At 44.0% G+C, this 13,722-nt stretch overlaps 1 protein-coding gene across 2 annotated transcripts in view; it reads right to left on the bottom strand.

The window, feature by feature from the left end:
• man1a2 (mannosidase, alpha, class 1A, member 2) overlaps positions 1 to 13,722 on the bottom strand; it is a 92,752-nt gene that overhangs the window by 25,380 nt on the left and 53,650 nt on the right. For both annotated transcript variants that reach the window (XM_060039976.1, XM_060039977.1), the window contains exon 5: positions 3,245 to 3,366. In XM_060039976.1, the coding sequence (XP_059895959.1) occupies positions 3,245 to 3,366 (122 nt within the window). The remainder of the gene's footprint in view (positions 1 to 3,244; positions 3,367 to 13,722) is intronic.

Below are 13,722 nucleotides of genomic sequence, written 5' to 3'. Positions count from 1 at the left end.
CAGCTTGGTCCTCTGACCATGGTGACAGATACCCAGACCCACTGCCATCCTTCATCAGGGGCCCCTGGACAGTCCAACACTGACTTATTGCTGGATTAAAGCAGACAAGGCAGGCCATTACATTTTAAATAACTGTGTGTGTGTCATGAAAATAGGTATGTGTGTGTGAACACAATGTAGTATGCATTTGAATGTGTTAGGGTATGTATTGTGGGATACACATGCACGCATCTGCCTTAACAAACATGAACACAAATGCCAAGACATTAAACATAGCTAAGAGCAATTTAATGTCCTAATGTTTTTCTTTAAGGGACCTGTAAACGCTGTAAAAACTTGAATGGAGCCTGAGAGTATTGGCAGCACAGGTTAAGCTGGAGCTGCTCACTGTCCCTTCTAACAAGCTTGTTAGAAACACCTTAATCAGTTGGGCTGGGAGACACATCTGACGGCATTGCGCAGGGCCCTTAACCAGCGCACAATGAGAGTGCCTTTTCTGATGTGTAAGACGATTCAATCCGTTCTAACAAATGTTTTACTACAACACAAAAGTGAGTTCTGACGGGGGGAACAAAAAATAATAATAGTCCTTCAAACTATCAGACCAACGATCGTTTCGATCGCAGCAATCGCTTCCCTGTCGTGATTGTGTTAAACCAGCCATTAGCGCGCAAGAGGGAAAAGGTGATTGGTGATTAGCTCCAGTAAAAGGGGATCGGAAACAGAAAGCAATGTATTGCTCCTCTCCAGCCCCTGCTGCAGAGCGAATTCAAATCGCCGGGAGAACGGGCTGGGGTTACTCAGTCTAACACGGTAATCTATCTAAACTATAACCGCATTTCACATTAATCACATCGTTTTCTGCGTTACCAACGTTGTCTATGCTGACCTAGGGTGCGGAATGTTCAATATCAATAAGGTTGAGTTCATAAGGGTAACATTATCTTTTCTGAGTCAACAATAATTTTGGCCAGGTGTGTTTGAGCACACATTGTTAAACTTCAGATGTCGCCGACCGTCTTCATTGTGCCAAATATCCCGCTGCTTCGGGTTTTCCTTTGTAGGCGCGTTGAGAGGAGGAGCGGGTGAATCAGCTGTCAGTGCGTGTGCATGTATCAGTGATACGCAGGTTAAGTGCTATGCGGAGATGAATGAACAGAATGATATTTATATTTCAAAAACGCGCATTAAAAAAAAGAAAAAAAAAGAAGAATCAATTTGTGGCGCTCTGTGTTGTTTCTGTGGCGATGCGCCACACATTGGTCTATGTATGGGCAACACTGTGAGCTACAGAATGCAAGTTATTTTTGCGTGTACGATGTCGTCGCTCCGACTTTGTTGTTGAATTCTCTCTGGGTGACAAGTCTGCCAGAAAACGTGAATGCATAACGGTCCGTTTCCTGTTTTGGATTAAGATGAATCATTGAGATCATGAAGAATGAATGCCATCTGTGTGACCCCCAGGCCAGTCTGGGGTGTGATGGGTTGGTTGCCACGGTAACCTTACAACTGTGCCTATGGAACAAGTGTGTCCATCAACCGCAAATGAATTCCCTAGTAGCTGATTGGATGGAAATAACATTTTTAAATGATTGTTGTTTTAAGAATGGTTTTCTGTCCCCCTCTCTCACCCCATCTCTTTCCTTTGTTGTCTTCACTATTCTCCATTCCATGGCTGCTCTGCTCCTGAATATCAGTTCCTCCCCTTTCTCCGGCCCTTTCTCTATTCCCTCTATTCCTCGTTCACCACACCATCAATTGGCCGTTTCTCACCCTTGTCCCACTCTCACTCTTCTCCTCCCTTTTACTACAGAGGTTAATGAGCCTCAGCCAGAAAGCCCCCCCTGCCTACCTCCATCACCTCTGCCCGAGTATAAGTAGACCAGAGCATCAGAGAAAGCTGGTGATGGGGAGGGCTGGCCATGGAGGAGAGGTGGTGATAGGGGAGTATCAGAGAGAGAGAGAGAGAGAGAGAGAGAGAGATAGATAGAGAGAGAGCATGCAGAGTAAAGAGGGAAGGTTGGAACGAGGGAAAAATGGAAGGTCTAAAGGAGTAATGAGTGTCAGAATGAGGGTATTGAAGAACAAGCGAGAGAAAGAGAGGGAGTAATAACAGGGATAGAGTGAAGGGAGGAAAGATGATAACTGCAAGGCATAAATACCCCAGTGTTTAGGGCTCTATTCCTAGAGTAAGCCATATACTATATAAAAGTATTAACCCTTGAATGACTGAACTGACCTGACGACGAATGAGGTTGGTTTAAACATGGCCCCTAAAGTAGTCCTAAGGCCTCTTTCCATTAAGCTGTAGCCTCCTGCCTGCATGGTTACCACTGCGCCTGCATGGTTACCATGGCTCCTGCTTTGTGTCCCGGTTACCACAGCAACCCTCCTTTCTGTCAATACTAAGGATCAAACTCAAGGCCGAACGCTCACAGCTTTGGGAAATGATAATACATTTGTGGCAGCATGTCAGGGAGCGTGCATCCAGGTAAGAATGAGACAAAGAGAGAGACAACGACGTGTGAGACGTCTGTTTCTGTGTGTGAGGGAGAAAGGGCTGAAGTTGCAATTGCATATATATATATGACAGAGAGAGAGAGAGAGAGAGAGAGAGAGAGAGAGAGAGAGAGAGAGAGAGAGAGAGAGATAGTCTCTCTCTACCATGGAAGTGTGTTTAGGAGGATCTAGTTTGTCCTTCTATCCCTCAGGGGACCCAAAACTCAGGCTTGGCAATATGGCCACACTCTTAAAAGTTTCATCAAGAACACCTGTTAAAATTGTTTTGAATACAGTTGAGCAGTTATAGGTCCAGTCTTTATGGCTGGAGTTATATTCCGTGTGCAGACGGTGACAACAAACATGCTGGCCATTTTTGCCAAGTTTGAAATGGAAGGTTTTACGGATCAGATTTTTCAGAATGATTTGAAATCAGGCAGTAACTGTTAGTAACTCTAGTCTGGATGAATGTTGGACAGGATGGTGTAGGGTGTTGAGTCCCAGCTGGTTCTGTATTCAAAGCCCATGCCCTGTTAAGCCCGGAGAGAGGTCCCGATGGTTTGATCACCCACACTGCTCCTTATTCCCGTGTGCTTTCATCTCATTCTATTCTTCTCAATGGGGGTCGTGATTCTGTATCTGTGCATCATATCTCTGTCTCTGAAAGCTTCTGTCTGTCAGTTTCTTGGATCAAGCTGTGTATCTGGAAGGTTTTCTGAAGCAAAGGTCAAAGGGCTCTACTGACCACGCCGGTGAAGTCCAGGTTCTGCTCGATCCACTCCTGCCCATCCTTAAACTCCTCGTGTAGACCCATGATGTAAAGGGAGTCCAGGGCATCCACGATGGTGGCGCCCATCTGGGAGTTACCTGCAACACATAGACACACACTGGTTACACACTCTCAACTGATTATCCAAACAAACTGCATAGGGTCTCCAGGAGGCAGGACACTGTTGGCTGAAAGGCATTAAATGGAGATAATGCTTCATCTATTAACATCAGCTCAAAAACAACTGGTGAAGACACCCATTAGATAGGCATTACTAGTGTATTAGTGTAGTGGCTGTGTTACCCGGTAACCAGCGTGAGACGCTGTTTCTAAAAACTGGAAGGTTGTCCTTCTTTCTCTTTCACAAATTCTTTCACCAACTGCTGAAGGAGCTCATAAGAAGCCCACACCAAACATGCCTGTTCCTCTCTACTGCTTCACTTATCCGTCGCTCTCCTCTTTTTCTGTCCATAACTTCAATGAGGAAATAAGGCCAGGTGGGTTCTCTCTCCCTCCCTCTCTCTCTCTCTCCCTCTCCCTCCCTCCCTCCCTCCCTCCCTCCAGCTGACAAGAGGCAAGGGGCGTTGAGTGCGTGTGATGGTCTGGCGTTAGCCAGCTAGGCAGCGGGTAGAGAGGAAATGCAAAGAGAAAAAAGCAGAACAAGGAGAGGACAGAAGTTGAGTAGGACTAGGAAGTGATACAAGTAACAATCATTCTGCTTTAACCAGAAGCTTCTCCTCATCTTACTCAAACTGCTCTACTATCTCACTAGTTATTCTGATCAATACGTCCAGGGCCACCAAACCCAATTGACTAAGCACTATTGGCAGGGGTTACTTTCTCACACTTTAATATGGAGCAATTCTACCTCGTCTTTAAACGCCACTAAATTTGCCATTTCCAGAAATGAGCCGCATTCAAAATGACCCCATAAGAAGTAATGGATAGCCGGGGAGGCCCGGGTGTAACAAAAGTATTTAACCATGGTTGACATACGAAACCTGAAACCACTACTGTGTCCAAAGCAGAAGCCTACTGTCTCTTCCGAGAGAATAATCATAATTTTGAGTTGACTATTCAAACACTCATAATCCTGTGTTCCATGAAGGGCTTACTGAAGTTGTTCATGGGGTCCCCATGGTTTGCACTTTTTCATTTCTTACTTCGCTTTAAATGTCCCCCGGGTATTGGACTGCACATGCTCACATTGGACTGCACATGCTCACCAAATACACGGATGTCCTCTCTGTCGGTTCTACCTTATGTCTCTGACACATCAACAGAACAATCAGTGAGATATAAGGTGCCATTGGAGGATTGCTGCTTGTATAATTTCCCTGTCCTGCTCCTGTTGGACTTTAAACCAGCCCCCGCTCGCCCACGCACACCTCCATCTCCTCCTTGATGGCCTTGGTTGACCACCCGTAAACACACACGCCATCATGTGTGTGAAGTCCCGGGGGACAGGGGGAGCGAGGTATCGGATACAGGGGTTGATACGGGGGGTGGCATACGGGGGAGAAGCAGTGGGGGGGCTTTTATCACTTCTCAGCACACACTTGTCACTGCCGTCATCCACCTGTATGCTTTTCTCACTTGAAGCCCCATACTAACCCTACCTCCCCTTCCTGAGCCAACCAGAAGGCATTTCAAACGTCGCCAAGCCCACTGCAAATTAGCCCGAATTGGCACTTGGAGCCGATTGGCTGAGAGGTGGCAGGCGCCGCTAATCGGAGACGAATTGGCTGGGATGAGGTTTGTTTACTCTGGGTGTCATGGTGGAGCCAACGCAATATCCACAGAGGTCCATCTCGGCTGGGGAACTTAAATCCTGTTATTACTCAGTCTTGCATCATTTATCAGGCTCTCTCCTTCCCCATCTCCTTCCTCCAACCCCCCTCTTCCCTTCCAGGTAGCCCTCAGCATGCCACCTCCACAGGCTCAACAACCTTTTCCAGTGATAACCATTATTTAAGCCGAGTCCCCTTTCTATTGTTGGCGTTATCAGGCCCATATTCAGTAGTCATTTGAGCATGCCCCTAACCCTTGGCCAAAGAAACCCTCAAACGAAGTGAGGGGTGATGGGCCAATGGAGAATTACAGATCTTCAGATTTTGTGGAATGATGAGAGTTGGTGCTAACCCAACCGACATGATGATTTTATCTTCTGGGGATGATTATATAGTGCTAATGCTCAAACGTTACTGGTCCAGAGAACCAGTGATATCAGCAGTCGGGCCATTTGGTATATCCTCCGTTGAGGAATCAGACTAGGAAGACTAGTTTCCTATGCTTCCTACTGCAAGGAAACTCGTCCACTCATATCCCCTGACATTACTGCAAATCTAGGAAGCATCCTAGCTAATGAGATACAGTTCCCCACACACACAATTCACCCAGCAACTACACACACACACACACAACCTCCCCACCCTCCGTGGCTTCTCAATCTTCTTCTCTCGCTGCTGGCAGATCAGCAGACCGGGAGAGCGGAGGCTGAATAGTGATATCAGCACGTCTCCCCTTGCTGTATACGTTTATACCAGACAGCTCATATACTTGTCTCACACACGCACACACACACACATACGTGTCTATTGTCTTAACAGGATACAATTTTGCAGTGAAACGGGACAGAAGACCTTCATCGTTGATTCTGTTGGTTCTGCACATGTTCTCTCCCTCCCTCCCTCCCTCTATCTCTTCAATGTCTTGCATCTCCTCTTATCTCCCTCCAAAGCCCAGACCTTCAACCTCCTCATTTTAGAATCTCATTGAGCAGTTGAACGTTACCGTTAGTAAAGTGGTCAGCTTTGCCTCAACTACCTTAGTATCACCCCATCAGATATGTTTTTGTCGATTTACTAATGCATCTTCTTGAGGTTTTCCCACAAGGTCAAATACTCTGTCAGGGTAAACATAACGATTCATTTTGATTTTCCCAATACATGGGCTCGGTAACGATGCAGTTATGATGCTTCTAGTTTAAAACCCCAATGTCCTCTACCACCATCCCGGGTCCATGTTGACCTGAGGCCATGTTCCTAATGAGCCTATTACTTCATTAAATGAAGACCAACCTCCCCCAGACTAACAGCCACCAGCTTCGACCCACAAACCCTTTTGGCGTGAAACACCTGCCGTGTTAACATGTTTCAAATGATACTTTGGCCCAGTACTGGTAGCCTGGTTTCCATTGCAATGTGGTGACCGTGACAGAGTGCACATTACAGTTATGATTTATGATATTATGTTATCATGTACACATGTACATGTTGGTGCATGGGTTAGTGTTCACTGCGGTAATAGACAGAACCTTTCTGTGTGGAAAGTGAAGAACATGAAGATGGTTGTGTTGATATTTTAACCGCTTTGAGGTTCCGCGAGCAAGGCATTGAAACCTTGAGCTCCCCATTGGGGCTGGATTTGGTGGGATGCCACATAGGAATATGTATAAATCAAGAGATGGACTCATAGGGGAAATAGAACATGCATGTTGTATAGCTGTTTTCAGCCCAGGTACACAGAGGTTAAGCAGGAAATAGCCAATAGAGGAGTACCGCTCAAACTAAGGTTCAAGGTTGCTTTATTCATACTCTTGGGTACATTTTGTTTGCAGGTCAAGAAAAGGGTCTTCACAGAAGACAAGACAGACACACAGTCAAAAATCAAAGAGGTGCTCAGTACATCAGAGAGTGCAACAAAGTTATGCACCACTAGTGGCGCTGCAACAATTTCTTAGTACAGATAATGGCTGCAGGAAAAAATCTGTTCCTGTAGCGGTTTGTTCTGCTTTGGGGAACTTTGAGCCCCTGTCTAGAGGGAAGCAGCTGAAATGCACTGCTTAAAGGATGGGTGTTATCACTTTGAATGGATTGCGATAACCTCTGTAACTGTTTGGTGTACAGGGCTTCCATGTTCAGCTGTGGCTCACCAATCAACTTACTGGACCATTTGACAATCTTGTTGAGGGAATTCTTATTTTTTAAAGATATGTTTCCAAACCATGATGCTAAGGAAATTGTTAAAATTGACTCGATAAAATCACAATAACACAAAGACATCATGGTTTTGTCTATGTTAAAAGAGGAAAGCTTCCTCGAACAGTGCAGGCGCTGGTGACCCTTCTTGCACACAGCTTCACATTTAAATCAAAATTCAGGGTGGAATCGATTACTGTCCCAAGATATTTATATGAGGTTAACTGTCCAACGGAGGCAGTAAGCAGTTTGTTGATGTGTCCCCTGGGATTAGCCTTTTATGTTGACGGGAAGTCTGTCAGAACTGGCCACTGGCAGTAGTCTGAACTGATCTGCTACCTTTCAGAACAGTGTATTTAGTTGTGTAGATCTCAATTACCATGAATGCGTATTGAATATTAGAGTGGAAGTTGTTTTAAAGCATTCAAACATGTCCATTATTATAGTTTTGAATTATATGTGAGAATGAGCGTGTGGTGTGGTTCACTTTTGAGATTCCATCTGAACTTATAGCTTATCGAGTTTAAAATACATTGATAGCTTCAAATGGCTTCAGCTGTAGCACTGAACAACATGTAGTGAAGTTGTCAAATTCAACCCCACTGTATGCAACACACACCACAATTTCCAGGTGCTGCTAAAAGTTGCAAACCAAGCAATTGATTAATCATTGAATTGATTTTTTTCAAATGTCCCAACGCTATGCTAAAACATTCTTGGAACTGCAAGGACAGTTAATTAAGTTTTCTATTTTCACCTAGTTCTGGTCGAAATGAACAACCTCTCCAAAGATTGGGGAGGTTGAAGGTCTGATGAATAACATTTACCTGCGTCTAGAAGGATTCAGAAAATAAATGTGATGAAGGACCATGAGCAGATCTGGAGATCTGCTCATGTCCCTCCTGATAGGCTTTAAATAAAAGTCACTGGAACAAAGTAATTACCAATAAGCTGACAGCAGAAGAGTGGGAGAAACTATCTAGGCTTTAGTATGGTCTGGGCTCTACTTTATATACTGCTAAACCAGAGACGGTGACCATCCTGTGTCCCTTGAAAAGTGTGTACCATGCTTTTCTGAAGTGGTAAGAAGATTACGTCAGTGTGGCTGCGGGAAAAGAAGTGGGCTAGACTGAGAGACTTAGGGGAAAGATTCTCTGTGAAACAGTGAAACCTTTCAGTCATTTCTTCGCACTTTCCAACAGAGGTCAGCAAATAGGAGCCTAGCGATGGCTACGTTCAGGGTGTTGTAACCTGTATAATCACCAGCCTTGACACACCAACCCAAACCTGGGCGTGAGCATCAGCGTCTTTTAAGATCTGGAGGGGGATTGGAAATGTTTGAGGGTCCAGAACAGGCTGTCCTGCTGAACAAGGCTCCATGCTGGGCTGTCTGAGCAGCGCCTCACAGAATTGCCTAATCTTGAGGAGAACACTCTGTCAGCTCATCAGTGTGGTCCAATTCAAACTACGAATGAATGCGGTTACTTCCTTTGGAGATCTCCCCAAAATAACCCAAATGCAACAAAGCACTAAGTCCGGAAAGAATGGATTTCAGTCTTAGTATTTAAAAAACAGGGACCTTTTTAAACCACATTTCAATCAAAGGAATCTGTTTGCAAACCATACACAGTTTATGGACAACACGACATCGGGAGTGAATGTATGGTCACCAAACAATAGAGTGAATAGGATAATTACCAGATAGAAATTGTAACACAACCATATTATGCAAATACTATTAACCCTCTGGAAATAAAGTGAGTTTTAATGATAACATTGATGTAGTCCTACACCTAGAGCAGGCCTAGAAATCAATTGACCGAAGGAAGATTGATCTTCCATCAATGCGATCATTTGACTATGCTGTGTATTACTCAAGTGACGTCATGACATTATTTTGTATTATTTATTTGAATGTGCATTGAAGCACTTTGAGGTCATTAAGTTGATGAAAAGTGCGTTATAACTAAAATGTATTATTATTATTGCAATTGAAAGGGGCTGCAGGCCGCATAAGGAGAAGGGAGCATTTTCAGACAATGCAGTGTCCAAGTCCTATCCACCCTCAGGTTATTGGCTACTAGCCCGTTTCACTGAGAAACAGGAGATAAAGCAGGCGTTTCCAGGCTCTCACTAAGTAGTTTGATGCCTGCAGTGCTTGACAGCATCATCGCTATATGAACAGTACATTTAATTTGTTTCCATACACCACTGCATGACAGGCTGATATAAAGAGGAACTTCCGAGACAACACTTCCAAACATCAAAGAAGTGATAGACCATCCCATCAGGCAATGAATTCAATCATGTAAATAGAAAGGTTATGTACAGGCCAATGATTCTGGTAATGTTCATCTTTAGAGGACTTGGTCACCCACCAATTCGGCCAGTGTGGCGAAACACGCATTCTAGAGCTTGATTTTATTGTGTGGGTTAGAGGGACTCTCTGTTCATGGACACACACGCTCACAGGCAACCTCCTAGAGTTTGGAAGGGAGCTTAGAGTCTACAAAGTACTTCTTTGATTACGATTCTGTCACAAATTCTATCTCACTCTGCGATAAATGTAATTTACTCGTTGGATACAACAATTTAATTGTCTGTTTCCATTTGTCATAATCATTCACCCATTTCCCGTGGAATTAAAGGGGATGTCTTGTGACCATCTATGGTCATTTATGGGTGTAAAAGTATGTAAATGAGCGTAAGGATAAAAAAAAGAAAAGTATTTATCAACACAAATTGCGCAGCGGTGTCTGAACGACAATTTTGTGGTACCTACATACATTCAAAATTGTATGAATACTATAGGATTTATAACTAGGATTTAGGCCCAGAGTAGTGTACAGCCATCTATGTAACCCTTAAACCTAAGATTGCGGGACATGATAAACAAAAATAGAAATGTGCTTGAATCTAAACCACTGGATCTCATTAGCTGTACCCTAAGCAACATTGAGGACAGTGAAAAAGTTACAGCGAATAAACCAAAGTTGAGATGCAACACCTGGAAAGTAATATTCGGCTCAGTCTAGCATTGAGAATGTTATTTATTCAATTAAAGCACAAACTTAAATTGACATCTTTGTCAATGTATGTATAGGTATACTGTGTATACACGCTGTTGTGTCACATTCATACTGTTACTTGTTAAATGTATGTTGTAGATACATATATTATGTACATACTTACATGTGTATATTTATTTATATAACATAACATTTTTATATTCATTTATTTTTATTATTATTATTAAACATACAGAGTAAGTAATAAGAGGGGTGGGAGTACATACGTTTTTACTTCTTCTCACTCCTTTTCGGATGTTTACATTAATGTTTATTTTTATTTCTTGTTTCTGTTTGCTTTTTATTTTTACTATTACTATTATTATTTTTGTGTTATTCATTCTTGAATGGCTTTATTGTGTAATTGGCAAAATTTGTTTGTTTTTGTTTTGTCTACATATTCGAAATAAACATGAAAGAAAGAAAGAAAGAAAGAAAGAAAGAAAGAAAGAAAGAAAGAAAGAAAGAAAGAAAGAAAGAAAGAAAGAAAGATAACAAAAATGCACACAAACACATTTTCTTGGCAAATGCCACTAGAGCATATGTTGGAATACTGCAGTTCTATGCTATAATAACCATGCTTATAATTTGGTCTTCTTGATAGAGGTAGTGCGATGGGGTTTGTGTGATGCTGGCTGATTACAGATGCAGTGCAGTCTTGTTTTCCCAGGCGCGGGCAGAGTCGTGCCGGTCGCCGTCAGAGGCTGATGAATATTTACCAAGCAATGGCGTACTCCCATCGCCCAGATCAGGGACGAATCACCAGGCTGTGCCGCACAGGGACCATCCCCCGGGGCACACACAACAACTTGTTTTAATATCAAAATAACCCACCATGCTGCTGGAGAGTGGCCCCCCGCATCGTCTCAAAGCAGCTCCTTGGAGCCAGTAATAGCCCATTTATATCAACATTAATACACACCCTCACAGCGCCCGTTATGCTAGATGGATTCTTGGGTGATAGCTACAACTTGGCCGGCCCCAATTAGTCCGGACTATCTCTTCCCTGTTTGGGCAGATAGGGTTTCACAACAGAAGGGTTAGTGACTAACAAGGTAGCCTCAACTCTTGTCTTTGAAGGGCTTATTCACATTCCTGCAGCTCTCGGCCAATCCTCCACTTTCCTACCCTCCGATTGGGCGCTGGCAGCCATGTTGAAGCTTTAAATTGGTCGGAAAGCAGCGAATGACGACGAGCCAACGTGAAGTTTTAGAGAGTTGCGACCCTGTTGGAAGTGAGCCTTCCATTCACTGAATCCAGCCGAAGGGCTGCGATTAGGGTACAACTATACGCCATCATGCCTTTCTCCAGAGGTAATTAAAAAGGATGGGTTTGGCTATTGGATTAATGATGCTTACATTTGGGAAAAAAGTTTGCTAAATTCTGGCTAATATAGCGAAGCAACTGTTGAGCAGAACACCCCAACAGAGACCGCTCCCAACAAGCTGGCTCAAACTACTGTCTGCATGCGAATGTGGATGTACATGGGGTTATGGGAAGCAGAACATGGATTGGTTTCTGAGTTGGCACAGGCACTGGAAAAGCGTTTTTTAAGTGCACTTACAGCGGCATGCAGCCTCAATGTTATAATGACACAAAGACAGAGTAGTCGCTTTAACTGTGCATCTGCACAGTTTTCTCCCCCATTAGTCAGAATAGCTCCAGAGCAATTATAAACATGCTTATATCCCAAGCAGAACCATCGCATGTCTCTCTCCCTCTCTCTCGTAACAGGCTGCTTCAGGCCCTGTGGCATTTGCTCTAACCTCTCCCTAATGTCTAATCTCCCAGCCCCACAAAAGTACTCCATTCACGGCTCTGCTAACAAGCATATCTGCCTCTGTACAGAAGCTTCCGGATACTTCCATACTCTCAGTTTACCCCCGGATTTAGCGAGAACCTGTTGGTTGGCACGGAGTCACTGTCATCGTAAAGCAGAGAAGGTTGGCTCTGTGCAACCCCTCTAACAAGGGAAATCAACTCTTTCATTAAGATGATATTAACCTCCCGGGGTACACAACTCTGCAATTCACCGTGAGGATACGTGTGTGCGTGCGTGTGTGCGTGCATGTGTGAGATTTTATTTTTGCACTAGCGAAGGGGCTGAGGATAGTTTGGTGCACGAAGTGAAGGGGGAGGTAAGTGGTAATAAAGGGGGCGGATTGTGGTAATGAGGTTATGGAGTGATCAGGTGGAATTGGCACCCAGGCGGAGACAGAGTTTCATCTAGCCATTATCCCCTAGCGATCAAGGAAGAGGAAGGATCTTAATTGGCTACCAGGAAACACGCTACTGCTTAGGAATAAACATCCCTTCTTGAATTAGGGGCTCTTCTAGAAAGTGGCATCTATTCAATTGGGTTCAGTTTAACAATTGGTTTCAGTTCTAGTGTTTACGTCAGCTTTACAATGATCTGAATAAGCTGAATTGTCGGTTCTGGAGTCAGCAGTTCTCAGCAGTCAGTGTCATGAGTACAGCTATTCTCGACACTAATGAAACTAATGAGACTAGAAGGCTTACGGGATCACATCACAAAGTGGTTCTCTGCCTCCTCATTCTGCAGCCCTACAGCTATTGAATACACATAACTCCCTTCTAGGAGAAGATGCACAGGCTGGGCTAGAGCCTAGAAGCTATGTTTCACACTCAGAACCTTTTCAGCTCAAAACATTACCTGGCTGGCTTCCATTTATAGATCCTCACATGAAATCACACACCCTCCATCTCTTTCTCTATCTCACACCAAACCCCCCCACTCTGCTCACTCCCCCTTTCTCTTCTACCTCTCCTTTCACACTATTTTACCTTTGTTCTCTCCCTCTCTCTGGTGGAATCAAGGCTCTCTCTTTCCCTCTCCCCAGGTTCAGAAACACACACTTTCCTTCTGGCCTCCATACACATCGTCTCTCTAATGCTGCCACCAAATCATCAGCACAGTGCCGGGACGCATTACCATGGTGACCGCTTTGTCAAGCCTTGTCCTGGGTTTCCCAGAATGCACCACTACTTTCTGCCCTGGCAGGATACCACATTTAGATGTAGCCTAGATATTGATAATTAATGAGAACAACAAACACACTAATATTGGCAATGGTAGTAAAAGCAGTGTGTATGTATGTCTGTGTGTGTGTGTCCATGCGTGCATTTCCACTACTACTAGTGGGTTCATATTGATGGTTGGTGGCTGGTGATCAAAGCTGTGTTTCATCATCAGGTGTTTGGGGGGTTTGTGGACTACAGTGAGAATGTGAACAACACTAGTCGAAAGCTTCATACAAATCGAACTATCATGGAATCTATTCCTTGCTTCAATGACAGCAACAGGCCTGCTTGTGATTCTACGGTCAATACACAAGGCTTATTTGTAATTTGACCATGACCATTTGTCGTAGCTTGGTACCACCTG

This window comes from Gadus macrocephalus, chromosome 20 (assembly GCF_031168955.1).
Source record: "Gadus macrocephalus chromosome 20, ASM3116895v1".
NCBI classification, from domain to species: Eukaryota; Metazoa; Chordata; class Actinopteri; order Gadiformes; family Gadidae; genus Gadus; species Gadus macrocephalus.
This window is presented reverse-complemented; position numbering and strand designations above follow the sequence as displayed.